Here is an 18,719-nt window from a genome sequence, read left to right as displayed (position 1 = left end):
AATTTTTTTGTATTTTAGTAGAGACGGGGTTTCATTATGTTGGCCAGGATGGTCTCAATCTCCTGACCTTGTGGTCCGCCCACCTTGGCCTCCCAAAGTGCTGGGATTACAGGTGTAAGCCACCACTCCCGGCCCATCAGTTTATTTTTGTAGGCTAAGTTTAACAGATAGAGAACTTCTTTTGGATGTTGTGTTAAAATTTGCCTTTTTTGGGGAGTTTGCTTGCAAGATAACTAAAATTTGGCCTTTCATTATAAAAGAAAGCCAGGCTAAATGTATGACATTATGCAATAAGCTGGATTACCTAAATATTACATAAGAAGTAATGACTGTGTACATAATAAATGTAACATTCGGGCCGAGCGCGGTGGCTCAAGCCTGTAATCCCAGCACTTTGGGAGGTCGAGGCAGGTGGATCACGAAGTCAAGAGATCGAGACCATCCTGGTCAACATAGTGAAACCCCGTCTCTACTAAAAATACAAAAATTAGCTGGGCATGGTGGCGCGTGCCTGTAATCCCAGCTACTCAGGAGGCTGAGGCAGGAGAATTGCCTGAACCCAGGAGGCGGAGGTTGCGATGAGCCAAGATTGCGCCATTGCACTCCAGCCTGGGTAACGAGCGAAACTCCATCTCAAAAAAAAAAAAATAATAATAATAATAATAATATGTAACATTCTATACAGTTATCACAAAGGAAGTTATGACTTTCATTGTTGGGTTTCATCTAAAAGGTATTAGAATATATTTATGATTTAACTTTAATTCTATTTTAATTTTTTAGGCAATATCTCTGGTGGGCTCTGAGCTGGCAAGTCTCCATCAGGAAATAGAAATGGGGCTTAAGTTCCGTGAACTCAGTACTGATGCCCGGTGGGGCATTCGTCTTGCTAAACTTCGTGTGAGTATTCTTTGTACTGCTATCATTGATTCTGATAATTACCTGGTTGGAAAATTTAAAACAAAACAAAGATCTCCTTTTCCTTTACTTTTGGGAAGAGAGTGTCTGTGTACCGCCTTGTACATTTTATTAAGTACACACTTTGGTGCTTCCAGACAAATAAGAAATTTTTGCCTCATTTCCTTTTGTCTGTATTTTCAAGGAAATTAAAAGTGGCCTGACATTTTCAGCTGCTTAACTTTCTCATTTATAGGTATATATCTAGTATCAATTGACATTTATGCTATTTCAGGCATAGCCTTTAGCCTCATACTTTTGTTTACCACTGTTGTTAAAGATAATATTAAAATGTATATACAGGTATACCATGCTTCAAGAACACCTAGTAGGGGAAAATAAATCGCCTTTATTTTTGACAGTGCAAAAGAACAGACAAGCAAAACCAAGTTTTCTTTTTTTTGAAACAGGATCTCATTCTGTCACCCAGGCTGGAGTGCAGTGGCATGATCACGGCTCACTGCAGCTTCAATCTCTAGGGCCTAAGCTATCCTCCCACCTCAGCCTCCTGATTAGCTGGGACTACAGGCATGCACCACCACACCCAGCTAATTGTTTTGTATTGTTTGTAGAGACAGGGTTTCACCATGTTGGCGAGGTTGGTTTTGAACTCCTGACCTTAAGTGATCCACCCATCTCGGCCTACCAAATTGTTGGGATTACAGGCATGAGCCAAAACCCTGTTTTCTTTACCAAAAATATAAAACATTTTATTTGCAAACAGTTGACTTATCAGGAAGATTACTAGTATAGAAATGCTATATGTTTTGAAGCTTAATTCTTCTGCAGTAATGGAACTGTTGTTCTGTTTGCATTAAGAATCAAACATTTTGTGGGGTGCGGTGGCTCACACCTATAATCCCAGCACTTTGGGAGGCCGAGGCGGGCAGATCACAAGGTCAAGAGATCGAGACCATCCTGGCCAACATGGTGAAACCCCGTCTCTACTACAAATACAAAAATGAGCTGGGCGTGGTGGTGCACACCTGTAATCCCAGCTACTTGGGAGGCTGAGGCAAGAGAATTGCTTGAACCTAGGAGGTGGAGGTTGCAGTGAGCCAAGGTCACGCCACTGCACTCCAGCCTGGCGACAGAGCAAGACTCTTCCGTCTCAAAAAAAAAAAAAAAGAAAAAAGAATTAAACTTTTCAGATGAGGCAATGGTTAGGATGGCTAAGAGGAGTTTTGGACCCATGTACACCTCAAATCTCAGAGTGATGGCTGGGTTGGGTAGTGTGAAGTTGGAGGAGCTATAGACAAATGTTTCTTTATTAAAAAAAAAAAAAGATACTAAGAAGGCAAGTCATTATGTTGCCCTTATTCTGATACATTTCAGTGTAGAGGTTTATTTTATTTTATTTTATTTTTATTTGTTTTGTTTTTTATTTCTAGATTTCTTTTCAACCAGTTTTCAGGCAACATTTTCTCACCAAGAAAGACCTTGTTAAAGCTCTTGTGGAAAATATAGATATGGACACAAGCCTCATTCTGGAATATTGCAGGTAATTCTTTAAACATTAACGGTATTTTTGCTGTTAAACTGGTAATCTTATTTCAAGAACACAGTAATAACGATGATTATTTTATGAGGTCCATGGACCTCTGATATTTTCTTTTGCTCATTCCCAAACTGAGTAAAGATGAAGTCAGATTGGAGTCTCTTATGATATCACCATTTAAATCCACCATTTAGTGTTTCCCAAACTTGCCTCATGATAAGCATCACCTAGGGCACTTGATTTCATGCAGATTTCTGGGGCTCTCTGGCAGTTCTGACTCAGTGGGTCTGGACTGAGCCTAGAAATCATTGGTCTTTAATAGGAGCTCAGGTGATTCCTATGATCAGAAAAGTTGGAGAATATTCTTCTGAGTAATTAAACTTCTAAATCAGATTAACTAGGGAGCAAAGGAATCTTAAACTAAAAATTAGTGAAAAGTATGATTTAGGGAGAATTTCTAATGTCTTATTAAAAATATTTATAAAATTATTTTTATTTATTTTTTCTTTCTTTTTTTTTTTTTAAAGTGGGTGGGACAGGAATGGGCTTGGGGACCTGGCACACCCCACCGAGATGGAGAGATGCCCACCTCCCTGGCCCCTGCACACCGACCCCCTATTTTATTTGTTTATTTTGAGACAGAGTCTTGCTTTGTCACCCAGGCTGGAGTACAGTGGCGCAATATTGGCTCACTGCAACTTCCACCTTCAAGTGATTCTCTGGCCTCAGCCTCCCAAGTAGCTAGGATTACAGGCATGCGCCATCACGCCTGGCTAATTTTTGTATTTTTAGTAGAGACAGGGTTTCACCATGTTGGCCAGGCTGGTGTCAAACTCCTGACCTCAAGTGATCTGCCCATCTGGGCCTCCCAAAGTGCTGGGATTGTAGGCGTGAGCCACTGCGCCCAGCCAAGAATTTTTAGAACTAAGATTAAATGTGTTATTTATAGATTCAGCTTACTTTGATAAGTAAGGATAAGTGATTTATAATTTATAACTCAGATGCTTCTTTTTCTTTCTTTCTTTTTTTTTTTTTTTTAAGACGGAGTTTCACCATGTTGGTCAGGCTGGTCTTGAACTCCCGACCTCAGGTGATCCGTCCACCTTGGCCTCCAAAGTGCTTGGATTATAGGCGTGAGCCACCACGCCCGGCCTGATGTTTCTAGCTAGTAAATACAAGGACTCGTTTTCCGGTTTCAGAATGCTTTCGGACATGTCACCTCATTTAATTTTTACAGTTCTTATTGCATATGTTGCCAGTTGATACATGAGAAAACAAATCCATATTACATGACCTGCTCAAGGTCAAATTATAAATGACTGCTTCTAAAATATTATGGGTGCTATAACCGCCATCTGATTTGTAACAGATTAATGGAATCTGAGTTACTGAGAATGAAACTGCTTGGTACATTTCCTGAACCAGGCAGGCATCTATTTCTTTGTCTCTGTGGATAGTGAGGAGTAGCATAAAGACTGGCTGTCACTATTCTGTACCTGCAAGTCAAGGACTATAGGCTGCCCATAGCTTTAAGGAGCACTGATTTAAAGAGTAGTTTGAAATAACAAAACTATGTCATTCTTCAGTTTGGCCTGTTATAAATCCAGGACAGAATACATACGCTTTTATATTTTTTATTTAACTTGAACTTCTGGTAGATTCTTATGTGATATCCTCTGGTACAGAACACTTTTTTGAAATTTAAATAGCTATAAAGTCAAGTTCATTTCATAATTATTCTATGTACATGGCATTAATGATTTGTATTCATATGATAGTGACACTTTTGCCTCAGGCAGTCTACCTGAATAAATTTAGATAACCTTTAGAATATCAGAAAGTGACTTCAAAATGATGGTACTTAAGCCTCTTATTGATATTTTAGTTACTCTGTATAGCAAATTAAACTATCACTGTCTTATTAGTAGGGTCTAAAAAGCATTTCAGTTGTTACTTTGTCTATAGTAACCAGATTCTTTTTTTTTTTTGTGAGATAGAATCTTACTCTGTTGCCCAGGCTGGAGTGCAGTCACGCAACTCTGCTCACTGCAACCTCTACCTCCTGGGTTCAAGCGATTCTGCTGCCTCAGCCTCTTGAGTAGCTGGGATTACAGGCACGCACCACCCTACCTGGCTAATTTTTGTATTTTTAGTAGAGACAGGGTTTCCCCATGTTGGACAGGCCTGTCTCGAACTCCTGACCTCCCAAAGTACTGGGGTTATAGGTGTGAGCCACTGTGCCCGGCCTAGATAAGCTATTTAACCAGCCCCTTATTGGTGGATTGTTGAGTTGTTTTCAGTTTATTTTATTTATTTGTTTTAATTTTTGTGGATACACATTAGGTTTATATATTACAGAGTTCCTGAGATACTTTGATATAGGCATGCAACGCATAATCATTACATCAGGGTAAATAGGGTATCCATCACCTCAATAATTTATTATTTCTGTTACAAAGAATCCAGTTATACTCTTTTGGTTACGTTAAAATGTACAATAAATTATTGTTGACTGTAGTCACCCTGTTGTACTATCAAATACTAGGTCTTCTTGATTCTATCTAACTGTATTTTTGTACCCATTAACCATCCCATTTCCCCTCTTCCCTCAATTTCCGTTCCAGTCTCTGGTAACCATCATTCTACTTTCTGTCTCCATGAATTCAGTTGTTTTAATTTTTATCTCCCAAACATAAGTAAAAGCTAAAGTCCTACTCATATCTTGGGAAAAAGAAGAAAAAAAGTGAGAGCTTTTGAAATTTGTCTTTGTGTGCCTGCTTTATGTCACTTAACAGAATGACCCTCTGGTTCCATCCATGCTGTTGCAAATAACATAATCTCATTCTTTTTTCTGAATGAATAGTACTCCACTGTGTTTATGTACTACGCTTTCTTTATTCATTTGTCTGTTGATGGACACGTAAGTTGATTCCAAATCTTAGCTATTGTGAATAGTTGCTACAATAAACATGAGAGTATACATCTCTTTGATACATTGATTTTCTTTATTTTGGGTATATACCTAGCAGTGGGATTGCTGGATCATATGGTAGTTCTGTTTTTAGTTTGAGGAACCTCTAAACTGTTCTCCATAGTAGTTGTACTAATTTACATTTCTACCAACAGTGTACGATGGTTCTCTTCTTCTCTGCATTCTCACCAGAATTTGTTATTGCTTGTCTTCGATAAAAGCCTTTTTTTTTTTTTGAGATGGAATTTCGCTCTTGTCGCCCAGGCCGGAGTGCAATGGCACCATCTCATCTCACTGCAATCTCCGCCTCCTGGGTTCAAGCAATTCTCCTGCCTCAGCCTCCCGAGTACAGGCTGGGACTACAGGCGCATGTCACCACGCCTTGCTAATTTTTTTGTGTTTTTTAGTAGAGACTGGGTTTCACCATGTTGGCCAGGATGGTCTCGATCTCTTGACCTTGTGATCCACCCGCCTCGGCCTCCCAAAGTGCTGGGATTACAGGTGTGAGCCACCGTGCCTGGCCTGGTTTGTTGATTCTTAAAATATGTATGTATGTATGTATGTATGTATGTTTTTGAGACGAGTTTTGCTCTTATTGCCTAGGCTGGAGTACAATGGTGCGATCTTGGCTCATCGCAACCTCTCCCTCCCCGGTTCAAGTGATTCTTCACCCTCAGCCTCCGAAGTAGCTGGGATTATAGGCATGAGCCACCACACCTGGCTAATTTTTATAATTTTAGTAGAGACGGGGTTTCACCATGTTAGCCAGGCTGGTCTTGAACTCCTGACTTTGTGATCCACCTGCCTTGGCTTCCCAAAGTGCTGGGATTAACAGGTGTGAGCCACCATGCCTGGCCAAAGTTTTGTTACTTATTTTATTTTTGTTTTTGAGACAGAGTCGCGTTCTGTCACCTAGGCTGGTGTGCAATATCTTGATCTTGGCTCACTGCAACATCTGCCTCCCAGGTTCAAGTGATTCTTGTGTCTTAGCTCCCAAGTAGCTGGGAGTATAGGTGCATGCCACCACTCCTGGCTTACGTATTTATTTATTTAAAGACAGAGTCTCACTCTGTCACTCAGGCTGGAGTGTAATAGTACAATCTCAACTCACTGCAACCTCTGCCTCCTGGATTCAAGTGATTCTCCTGTCTCAGCCACCTGAGTAGCTAGGATTACAGGTGCATACTGCCACACCTGGCCAATTTTTTGTCTGTTGGTTTAGATGGGGTTTCACTGTGTTGCCCAGACTGGTCTCGAACTCAGCTCAGGCAATTCACCCATCTCGGCCTCTCAAAGTGCTAGGATTACAGTCGTGAGCCACTGTGCCTGGCCTAATTTTTGTTCTTTTAGTAGAGATGGAGTTTCACCGTTTTGGCCAGGCTGGTCTCAAATTCCTGATTGGTGTGTATTAAATGCTTCTTTTAGAACGTTTCAGTTGAACTGTGATGCGGCTCTTCAGCTCTTCATCGAAACGCTGCTCCACAACACGAATGCCAGCCAAGGCCAGGGAGATGCAAGCATGGAGTCTGCAAAGCAACAGCATCCCAAACTCCTGGCCAAAGCCCTCGAGATGGTTCCTTTACTGACGAGCACTAAAGATTTGGTCATCAGTCTTAGTGGAATACTACATAAGGTAGACACATGGTGAAATGAATCGGGTCATCTCAGTCATTTCTCCCACCCTTAGCTAATTATAGACATTTAGTAATAAATTGGATGTATAAGTCTATATTTTATCAACTTTTCATTTGAAATATTCTCTAGATTTGTATATTTGTAATACAGTTAAATACAATTTTTCTATTTTTCAAAATAGAAATAGCTTTTCTTTTCCGTATTTTTGAAAACCTTACACATTCTTGACCAGTCCTGGTGGCTCACGCCTGTAATCCCAGCACTTTGGGAGGCCAAGGCAGGCAGATTGCCTGAGCTCAGGAGTTTGTGACTAGCCTGAGCAACATGGTGAAATCCTGTCTCTACTAAAAAATATATAAAAAATTAGCCAGGCGTGACAGCTTGATCATCTAGTCCCAGCTACTCGAGAGGCTGAGGCAAGAGAATTGCTTAAACCTAGGAGGCAGAGGTTGCAGTGAGCCGAGATCACACCGCTCACTGCAACTGGGCGACAGATCAAGACTCCGTCTCAAAAAAAAAACAAAAGAAAACCTTACACATTCTTTGAAGAGATTGGAACTAGAGAGAAATAAATAAAACAAAACAGGCAATTTCCCTGTAACTCCACTCCCTAGAGATAAAAATGTTAGTAGTGTGGTGTAGTAACTATCCTATACTAAATAATACTATTCTGTGACTCTCTTCACCTAACATGTTGTCATTATATGTCAGTACATATACATCTATCTCAAAAGAAACAATTTCTTCTTCACAGTCCTGCAAGAAATGTCTTTTTTTTTTTTTGTCTTTTCTTTTTCCTTTTTTTTTGGGGGGGGGGGTGGGGAGGGGGGACAGAGTCTCACCCTGTCACCAGGTGCCAGGCTGGAGTGCAGTGGCACAATCTCGGCTCACTGCAACCTCCGCCTCCCGGGTTCAAGCAATTCTCCTGCTTCAGCCTCCCAAGTAGCTGGGACTACAGGCGCATGCCACCACACCCAGCTAAATTTTTTGTGTTTTTAGTAGAGACGGGGTTTCACCATGTTTGCCATGATGGTCTCTATCTCTTGACCTCATGATCCACCTGCCTCAGCCTCCCAAAGTGCTGGGATTACAGGCTTGAGCCACCATGCACAGCCTCTTTTCTTTTTATCTTTTTTGAGACAAGGTCTTGCTCTGTTGCCCATGCTCGAGTGCAGTGCTGTGAATGTGACTCACTCAGCTTCTATGTCCTGGGCTCAAGTGCTATTTCAATCTCAGCCTCCCACATAGCTGGGTTTACAGGCATGCACCATCATGCCTGGTCATTTTTGTATTTTTAGTAGAGACGGGGTTTCACTATGTTGTTCAGGCTGGTTTCAAACTCCTGGCATCAAGGGATCCTCCTACCTTGGCCTCCCAAAATGCTGGAAATACAGAGGTGAGCCACCATGCCCAATGAAACGTTATTTTTGACAGATGCATAATTACTATTCCACTATATGGATAGCATGCTGTATTTAAACAGCCTTTTTTGGATAAACATTTAAATTGTTTCTTTTCTTTTTCTTTTTCTTTTTTTTTTTTTGAGATGAATCTCACTTTCGCCCAGGCTAGAGTGCTGTATATGATGTTGGCTCATTGCAACCTCCACCTCCCATGTTCAACCCATTCTCTTGCCTCAGCCTCCCAAGTAGCTGGGACTACAGGTGCATGCCACCACACCTGGCTAATTTTTTATTTTTAGTAGAGACAGGGTTTCACCATGTTGGCCAGGCTGATCTTGAACTCTTTACATCAGGTGATCTGCCCGCCTCAGCCTCCCATAGTTCTGGAATTACAGACGTGAGTCACCTCGCCTGGCCTTTTTTTTTTTTTTTTTTGAGACAGGGTCTCACTGTTATTCAGGCTGGAGTACAGTGGTATGAACATGGCTCATGGCAGCTTTGACCTCATGAGTTCAAATAATCCTTCCACCTCAGCCTCCCAGGTACCTGGGGCTATAGGTGCATGCCACCATACCCGACTAATTTTTTTTTTTTTTTTTTTTGAGACGGAGTTTCGCTCTTGTTACCCAGGCTGGAGTGCAATGGTGCGATCTTGGCTCACCGCAACCTCCGCCTCCTGGGTTCAGGCAATTTTCGTGCCTCAGCCTCCTGAGTAGCTGGGATTATAGGCACGTGCCACCATGCCCAGCTAATTTTTTGTATTTTTAGTAGAGACGGGGTTTCACCATGTTGACCAGAATGGTCTCGATCTCTCGACCTCGTGATCCACCCACCTCGGCCTCCCAAAGTGCTGGGATTACAGGCTTGAGCCACCGCGCCCGGCCCCTAGCCCACTAATTTTTTAAAAAAGTTTTTTGTAAATATGAATCTCACTATGTTATCCTTGCTGGTTATTATAAATTGTTACAATGAATATCTTTATACATATTTTTATACCCTTGTCTGATTTGGTTTTTATTTTTTACTTTTTTTGACCATCAGCTCCCACAGCATTTTTTTGGGGGGCGGGGGGGCGTTATTTTTTTAAAGACAAGGGGTGGTCTCACTATATTGCCCAGGTTGACCTCTAACTCCTGGGCTCAAGTGATCCTCCTGCTTCAGCCTCTTGAGTAGCTGGGACTACAGGGACTATACCTGGCTTCTACTGAGTATTTGTTTAGGAGATCTTCTGAAAATTACAATATTTGGTCAAGGGGTAGTCTGATGGAGAAATGAAGATAAATGGCAGGGAAATAAAATTTCTTTTTTTGTTTTGAGACTGAGTTTTGCCCTTGTTGTCCAGGCTGGAATGTAATGGTGTAATCTCAAATGATTCTCCTGCCTGTCTCCCAAATAGCTCCGATTACAGGCACGTGCCACCACACCTGACTAATTTTTTTATTTTTAGTAGAGACGGGGTTTCACCATGTTGGCTGGGCTGATCTTGAACTCCTGACCTCAGGTGATCCACCTGCCTTGGCTTCCAAAGGGCTGTGATTACAGGTGTGAGCCAGCATGCTTGGCCTAGAAATAAAATTTTAAGCCTGCAATACATTTTTCAGTTTTATATTTTGCCTGTAATTCACCAAAAATTATATAGGCTGCTCAAATTTTCTAGGTACAATATTTTACCTTTCCATTTTGTTCAATGTTGTTTTTCACGTGACTTTTGTTGGCATTTACAAAATGGGCCAGCCTGGTAAACATAGTAAGAACTCGTCACTACAAAAAGTTTTTTAAAAATTACCTGGGCAAAATGTTACATGCCTGTAGTCCCAGGTATTTGGAAAGCTGAGGTGGGGAGGATTGCTTGAGCCTAGGAGGTCAAGTCTGCAGTGAATTTTGATTGCACCACTGCACTCCAGCCTGGGTGACAGAGTGAGACTCCATCTCAAAAATAAAATAAAAAAGAAAAATGTAATGCTGTATGGGTAGAAAGAAACAAAGAACAAAGGAAGACTTCCTTGCTTTCCTTTTTTTAATTTTTTTTAATTTTGAGATGAAGTCTTACTCTGTTGCCTGGGCTGGAGTGCAGTGGCATGATCTTAGCTCACTACAACCTCCACCTCCCAAGTTCAAGCGATTCTCTTGCCTCAGCCTCCTGAGTAGTTGGGACTACAGGCACACACTACCACATCGGCTAATTTTTGTATTTTTAGTAGAGATGGGATTTTGCCATGTTGGCCAACCTGGTCTCAAATGCCTGACCTCAGGTGATCCACCCGCCTTGGCTTCCCAAAGTGTTGTGATTACAGGCATGAGCCACCACGCCCGGCCTGACTTCCTTTCTTTTTATGTTTATATGTATATAGATGTCACACAATTTATTATTGCAGTATAGTATATAGTTGGAGCTAAAACAAAATCCTTTGAGAAACTTGCTTGGGGGCCCACAGTTTTAGTCATGTCATTTTTTTTTTTTTTTTTTTTTTTTTTTTTTTTTTGAGACAGAGTTTTGCTCTTGTTACCCAGGCTGGAGTGCAATGGCGCGGTCTCGGCTCACCACGACCTCCACCTCCTGAGTTCAAGCAATTCTCTTGCCTCAGCCTCCTGAGTAGCTGGAATTACAGGCACGTGCCACCATGCCCAGCTCATTTTTTGTATTTTTAGTAGAGACAGGGTTTCACCATGTTGACCAGGATGGTCTCGATCTCTTGACCTCGTGATCCACCCGCCTTTGCCTCCCAAAGTGCTGGGATTACAGGCTTGAGCCACCGCGCCCGGCTAGTCATGTCATTTTTAAGAAAAGGATCAGTTTCTTTCTGTTCTAATTTTCCCATCATTAATTGAAGATACGGAACTTTAATTTCAAAATATTATATAAAATTTTGTCCATATGCCTACTCTATATATTTTTTTTTTTTTTTTTTTGAGACAGAGTCTGGTTCTGTTGCCCAGGCTGGAGTGCAGTGGTGTGATCTCAGCTCACTGCAATCTCTACCCTCCAGGTTCAAGCCATTCTCCTGCCTCAGCCTCCCAAGTAACTGGGACTACAGGCGCCTGCCACCACACCCAGCTAATTTTTGTATTTTTGGTAGAGATGGGGTTTCACTGTGTTGGCCAGGCTGATCTCGAACTCCTGACTTCAGGTGATCTACCCACCTTGGCCTCCCAAAATGCTGGGATTTCAGGCAAGAGCATCTTTCTTTTTTAAAACAATACTACCTTGTGTAGCTTGTAAAAACAGCCTTTGAGACCTTTTTTAGCATATATGTTTATCCTAACAGGTAATTTTAGAGGTGAGAAAACTGTAGCTCATTTTTAAGGGAGTAATTAATCTAAACAAGTGCAATGAGCTTTTTATATTTGTAATCTGTGCTGATGAATGTAATTGAATAAAACTTCAACATGGCAAAATCTTAACAAGTTTTGATATATTTTTGTTTTTATACAGTTGGATCCCTATGACTATGAAATGATTGAAGTTGTCCTGAAAGTTATAGAACGAGCCGATGAAAAGATAACCAATATTAATATTAATCAGGTATAACATATATCAAAGATGTAAAAATCAACTTTCTGCTTTTTTTGGATCATAAATCATATCATTATCCAGGGCCTTTCCAGATTAACTGTTGAACTCCTTTTAAACTCTGTGGTTTAGTTTAGGTTTTTAAAAATCTTTACAGGCTGGGCGCGGTGGCTCAAGCCTGTAATCCCAGCACTTTGGGAGGCCGAGGCGGGTGGATCACGAGGTCAAGAGATCGAGACCATCCTGGTCAACATGGTGAAACCCCGTCTCTACTAAAAATACAAAAAATTAGCTGGGCATGGTGGTGCGTGCCTGTAATCCCAGCTACTCAGGAGGCTGAGGCAGGAGAATTGCCTGAACCCAGGAGGCGGAGGTTGCGGTGAGCCGAGATCGCGCCATTGCACTCCAGCCTGGGCATCAAGAGTGAAACTCCGTCTCAAATAAAAAAAAAAAAAAAAAAAAAAAAATCTTTACAAAGGGAAAAAGTTTTTATGGCATTCATATTTTATCACTTATCTTCCTCCTGTTTTTACTGTTTTGAGGTGATTTAACCTCTCCTGTTTAAGAGTATGATGTCACAGCCTGGGTGCGGTGGCTCAAGCCTGTAATCCCAGCACTTTGGGAGGCTGAGGCGGGTGGATCACGAGGTCAAGAGATCGAGACCATCCTGGTCAACATGGTGAAACCCCGTCTCTACTAAAAATACAAAAAATTAGCTGGGCATGGTGGCGCGTGCCTGTAATCCCAGCTACTCAGGAGGCTGAGGCAGGAGAATTGCCTGAACCCAGGAGGCGGAGGTTGCAGTGAGCCGAGATCGCGCCATTGCACTCCAGCCTGGGTAAAGAGAGCAAAACTCCATCTCAAAAAAAAAAAGAGTATGAAGTCACTACAGAACTAATTGTGAAGAATTAAGGAAACATTTGCCATGTAGGAAGTAAAAAGGGCCATGGGGCTGAGAGTTAGATCAGCTTTGTGTATTAACGGATTGGTCCAAGACATACTCAATTGTGTCTCAGTACTTTCATTAACTTCTTCATTATTTCTGGATTTTGGTTGTAGTTGCCTTTATACTTTTTAATTTGATTTTAGAAATTAATATTTTAGAAATATTTTGATATTGTGTTAAGATTTACTATGTAAGAAAATATATCAATTCAAAAAGTTATACAGGTTTGTCTAATATAAAATATAAATGTAAGAAAGTTAAGTGTATAGAGAAATAATTTATATCTGTAGCCTCTGTATTTAAAATGAAATTAAGTATTTTGAAGTACATCTCAAACTGTGTGAAGAGCAGATAGTGAACTGTCAAGCTGTCATTTACCATTTACCAATGGTTTCTCCTCGTATGATTTCTTTGATGATCATATATAAATTATGGTTTAGAAGAATAACATTAAAGGGAATACTAGAAAAGGTTTTGATCATCTTTCTGAAAACAAGATGGTCTCGGGAATGGAACCTTTCGATGATATAGTGTTAGATGATTTTATAACAGTTTAGGACTGGGTTACTCTAACTGGACAAAAGTTTATATTTTATTTTAATATAGGCATTGAGTATTCTAAAACATTTGAAGTCATACAGAAGAATTTCTCCTCCCGTGGATCTAGAATATCAGTATATGTTGGAACATGTCATAACTTTGCCATCAGCTGCCCAAACTAGACTGCCTTTTCACCTGATATTCTTTGGCACAGCACAGAACTTCTGGAAAATTCTCTGTATGTTTTTTTTTCTTTTTAATAAATTTTACTCAATAGCTAAAATTTTTTACAAATCATACTCTCCTTGTTTCCTTTCTAGCTACAGAACTCAGTGAAGAATCTTTCCCAACATTGCTTTTAATTTCTAAATTAATGAAGGTAATTGATTAAAACTTTGTAAGACATTTCTGTATCCTATAATTAAATCTGACCCCATGTAAAAGATTTTTATGCTACTTTCATGTAAAACCTTATATGTGAATATGTGCTTCAGCCATAACCTTCCTTTTCTTTTAAGTTCTCTCTGGATACTCTGTACGTGTCTACAGCAAAACATGTTTTTGAAAAAAAATTGAAGCCAAAGCTCCTGAAGTTAACACAAGCTAAATCCTCAACACTGATTAACAAGGAAATAACTAAGATCACGCAGACCATCGAATCCTACTTACTCTCTATAGTCAACCCGGAGTGGGCTGTAGCTATTGCCATCAGCCTTGTCCAGGATATTCCTGAAGGTAAGAGCTCTTCTTTTAAAATTGCAGTTTAAAAAAAAATACTCCTTCTGCATCTTTAAGGAGAAGCAGATGGTACTTTTCAAATGTATGTGCCTGCTCTCTGTGCTATGGTGGTGTAGAATGCTGAAACAACTCAAATTCAGTGGTCATGGGGCAGGGAGGCAGTCACCTTCCAACTTGACTCTTGTGCCTTCTTTAAGGTGTGACCTTTGCTAGGACTAGGCAGTGATTGGTACTTCTTAATACCCAGTGACACTTTCAGTGATGAATCCCTACATAGTCTCACATAACCAAATAGATAACACAAGCACAGGCACTTCCTGCTACATTTTTTTTTTCTTTTTTTGAGACGTAGTCTCACTCTGTCGCCCAGGCTAGAGTGTAGTGGTGCAATCTCGGCTCACTGCAACTTCCGCCTCCTGGCTTCAAGCAATTCTCCTACCTCAGCCTGCCGAGTAGGTGGGGCTACAGGCATGTGCCACCATGCCCAGCTAATTTTTTGTATTTTTAGTAGAGATGGGGTTTTGCCATCTTAGCCAGGATGGTCTCAATCTACTGACCTTGTGATCCGCCCTCCTCAGCCTCCCAAAGTGCTGGGATTACAGGTGTGAGCCACTGCACCCAGCTGCTACATTTTTGGTCTTAACAAAAGTTGAAAATGACTTTTAAAAATGCTCAGTTCTGGCCAGGTGCAGTGGCTCACGCCTGTAATCCCAGCACTTTGGGAGGCCAAGGTGGGCAGATCATTTAAGGTCAGGAGATCGAGACCAGCCTGGCCAACATGGTAAAACTCATCTCTGCTAAAAAAAAATAATACAAAAAATTAGCTAGGTGTGGTGGCAGGTGCCTATGATCCCAACTACTCAGGTGGCAGAGGCAGAGAATTTCTTGAACCCAGGAGGCAGAGGTTGCAGGAGCTGAGATTGCACCACTGCACTCCAGCCTGGGAAACAGTGAGACTCTGCCTTAAAAAAAAAAAAATGCTCAAGATCAGGAACTGGTTAGAAAATAAGGTGTATTCATAGAATGAAATATTATGGGGCTGATTTGGAAAGATATCCAAGATATAAAGTGAGAACAGCAAATTATACTAGAGTATATATGGTATTACCTCTTAGGGTTCAGATGCACATGCATGCATGCATGAACACAGTCACGTGCAGAAGACTCCTTGAAGGCATGTAAGAATCTAGAGATCAGGAATGGAAACTGATGAAAGGGCCTCTATGGACTTTTTTGTTTTTGACACGGAGTCTTACTCTGTCGCCCAGGCTGGAGTGCAGTGGCGTGATCTGAGGCCAGTGCAACCTCTGCCTCCCTGGTTCAAATGATTCTCCTGCCTTAGCCTCCCAAGTAGCTGAGACTACAGGCACCCGTCACCATGCCCTGCTATTTATTTATTTATTTTTGAGTTGGAGTTTTGCTTTTCTTGCCCAGGCTGGAGTGCAATGGTGACTCTTAGCTTACCACAACATCTACCTTCTGCTTCAAGCAATTTTCCTGCCTCAGCTTCCTGAGTAGCTGGGATTACGCCCCATATCCAGCTAATTTTGTATTTTTAGTAGAGATGGGGTTTCTCCATGTTGACCCAGCTGGTCCCAAACTCCTGACCTCAAGTGATCCACCTGCCTTGGCCTTCCAATGTGCTAGGATTACAAATGTGAGCCACTGTGCCCAGCCATGAGTATGCATTTTGTAATTTTTAAAAACTTGCTAATTAGACCATAATACATTTTCTCGAAAAGATTAAGATTTGCCGGTAATTTTTTTTTTAGGTTCCTTCAAGATGTCTGCTTTGAAATTCTGCCTTTATTTAGCTGAGAGATGGCTACAGAATATCCCATCACAGGTGTGTCTGAACTATCAGATTGATGGCTTCTCTTCCTTCCTAATTTTTTTTTTTTTTTTTTTTTTTTTTTTCTCGAGACGGAGTTTCGCTCTCGTTACCCAGGCTGGAGTGCAATGGCGCGATCTCGCCTCACCGCAACCTCCGCCTCCTGGGTTCAGGCAATTCTCCTGCCTCAGCCTCCTGAGTAGCTGGGATTACAGGCACGCGCCACCATGCCCAGCTAATTTTTTGTATTTTTAGTAGAGACGGGGTTTCACCATGTTGACCAGGATGGTCTCGATCTCTCGACCTCGTGATCCACCCGCCTCGGCCTCCCAAAGTGCTGGGATTACAGGCTTGAGCCACCGCGCCCGGCCTTCCTTCCTAATTAAATTGTACTAGCTTACCTTACCTTCTCATGCTGCCATAGTGCCTAAAATGGAGAAAGAAGACCAAGGTTTTATATAGATGCTTAGGAACATAACTGAGGAAGGGGGTGATTGTGATCAGTAAAGATGGATTCTTGGCTTCAACTGAGACTTATAAAGTAAGGTTTTCTTTTTGCTTGGAATTGTTTAAAAGGATGAAAAACGTGAAAAAGCCGAGGCTCTGTTGAAGAAGCTTCATATCCAGTACCGGCGATCAGGCACAGAAGCTGTGCTCATAGCCCACAAGCTGAACACGGAGGAATATTTAAGAGTGATTGGAAAGCCAGCACATCTCATTGTCAGTCTCTACGAACATCCTACCATCAATCAAAGAATTCAGAATTCATCTCGCGCAGATTATCCTGGTGAGGACAAAAACTATTTTTTTCGTTGTCCAAGAAAAGCTACGATTTTGATTCCCAGTCTTATGTATATTACGTATGTGTGCTTGTATGTTAGTTACTTTTATGTGTATGTATATACACATACACATACAAGTATTCAAATGAGTTTTTCTTTTAATTCTTTATTTTGAATATCTTAGATATTCATACAGCAGCTAAAGAAATAGCTGAAGTCAATGAAATTAATTTGGAAAAAGTCTGGGACATGTTATTGGAAAAATGGCTTTGCCCTTCAGCAAAACCTGGTGAAGTAAGTACTTGCTGGCCAAGGGTATCTGTTGTTGAGCATGCACCGATGGCTTCTCAGAGGCTAAATATCCCACACAATATGACCTTCTAATTAGGAGCACAGATTCTTCAAGAAAGGAACTTTTATGGTTTGTTTTTTAAAGGTAGAACCTTGCTCTGTCACCCAGGCAAGTGCAGTGGTGCAATCACAGCTCACTGCAGACTCAAACTCCTGGGCTCAAACAGCCCTCCCACCTCAGCTTCCCAAGTAGTTGGGACTAATGGGTGCATCACCATGTGTGGCTAATTTTTTTGTGTGTGTGTGGTAGTGATAGGGTGTCATTATGTTGGCCAAGCTGGTCTCAAACTCCTGGCCTCAAGTGATCCCCCTGCCTCATTTTCCCAAAGTGCTGAGATTACAGGCATAAGCCACTGTGCCTGTCTGGAACTTTTGTTTATTTTATTACCCTCTATTATCTGAAGTTTTAATGAGGCTGTTTATTTATTTATTTATTTATTTTTGACACTCTGTCACCCAGGCTAAAGTGCAGTGGCGTGATCTCAGCTCACTGCAACCTCCACCGAGGTTCAAGCAATTAATTCTCCCTCCTCAGCTTCCCAAGTAGCTGGGATGACAGGTGTATGCCACCATGCCCAGCTAATTTTTTAATTTTAGTAGAGATGGGATTTCACCATGTTGGCCAAGCTGGTCTCAAACTCCCGACCTGAAGTGATCCACCACCCTCAGCCTCCCAAAGTGCTGGGATTACAGGTGTCACCCACCACACCTGGCTGGAGATTGTTTACTTTTTGTTTAAATACTGTTTTGTAGCTCTTTTATTTTTCAGTTGATGATTTCAGATGCCATCTGTATGAAAGAACTGGCCTATTCTTTTACTCAGATTTATGTGATTAACTTTTTCTTTAGAAATAATATAAAATGTATAGGAAAGTACAAAAATAGTAAAAAAAAAACAAAAAAAAATGGAATTCATACGTATGCTTTTCACCCAGATCCATAAATTTTTAACATTTTGCCATATTTTCTTCGTCTCTCCTCTATAATACTTGCATAATATTTTTCTGAACCACTGGAGAATAAATAGCATGTGGCCTGCCCCTTTGCCTCCTGACTATTTTAAGGGTACATTCCCTAAAAACAGGATATTATCTTATCCAACCATAATATAATTATCAGAATCAGAAATTTAATGGTGATATTATAATTGAATTTATGGTCCATTTTATGGTTACACCAGTGTCCTAATTATTTTTGTTTTATTTATTTGTTTTTTGAGACAGAGTCTTGCTCTGTCGCCCAGGCTGGAATGCAGTGGCTCGATCTCGGCTCACTGCAGCCTCTGCCTCCCAGGTTCAAGTGATTCTCCTGCCTTAGCCTCCTGAGTAGCTGGGACTACAGGCACATTCCACCACGCCCGACTAATTTTTTTGTATTTTTAGTAGAGATGGGGTTTCACCATGTTAGCTAGGATGGTCCCGATCTCCTGACCTGGTGATTGACCTGCCTCAGCCTCCCAAAGTGTTGGAATTATAGGCATGAGCCACCACGCCTGGCCCTAATAATGTTTTTTGTTTTTGTTTTGAGATGGAGTTTTGCTCTGTTGCCCAAGCTGG

General features: G+C 41.2%; 1 protein-coding gene across 4 annotated transcripts in view; it reads left to right on the top strand.

The window, feature by feature from the left end:
• The window catches only part of KNTC1 (kinetochore associated 1), a 110,514-nt gene that overhangs the window by 69,068 nt on the left and 22,727 nt on the right, over positions 1 to 18,719 (top strand). For all 4 annotated transcript variants that reach the window (XM_074402113.1, XM_074402112.1, XM_074402110.1 and 1 more), the window contains 10 exons: positions 784 to 900; positions 2,349 to 2,458; positions 6,852 to 7,059; positions 11,898 to 11,987; positions 13,528 to 13,699; positions 13,782 to 13,840; positions 13,980 to 14,196; positions 15,972 to 16,045; positions 16,607 to 16,817; positions 16,997 to 17,106. In XM_074402113.1, coding sequence (XP_074258214.1) covers positions 784 to 900; positions 2,349 to 2,458; positions 6,852 to 7,059; positions 11,898 to 11,987; positions 13,528 to 13,699; positions 13,782 to 13,840; positions 13,980 to 14,196; positions 15,972 to 16,045; positions 16,607 to 16,817; positions 16,997 to 17,106 — 1,368 coding nt within the window. The remainder of the gene's footprint in view (positions 1 to 783; positions 901 to 2,348; positions 2,459 to 6,851; positions 7,060 to 11,897; positions 11,988 to 13,527; positions 13,700 to 13,781; positions 13,841 to 13,979; positions 14,197 to 15,971; positions 16,046 to 16,606; positions 16,818 to 16,996; positions 17,107 to 18,719) is intronic.

The sequence above is a fragment of the Saimiri boliviensis genome, chromosome 7 (assembly GCF_048565385.1).
Source record: "Saimiri boliviensis isolate mSaiBol1 chromosome 7, mSaiBol1.pri, whole genome shotgun sequence".
In the NCBI taxonomy this organism is placed as follows: domain Eukaryota; kingdom Metazoa; phylum Chordata; class Mammalia; order Primates; family Cebidae; genus Saimiri; species Saimiri boliviensis.
This window is presented reverse-complemented; position numbering and strand designations above follow the sequence as displayed.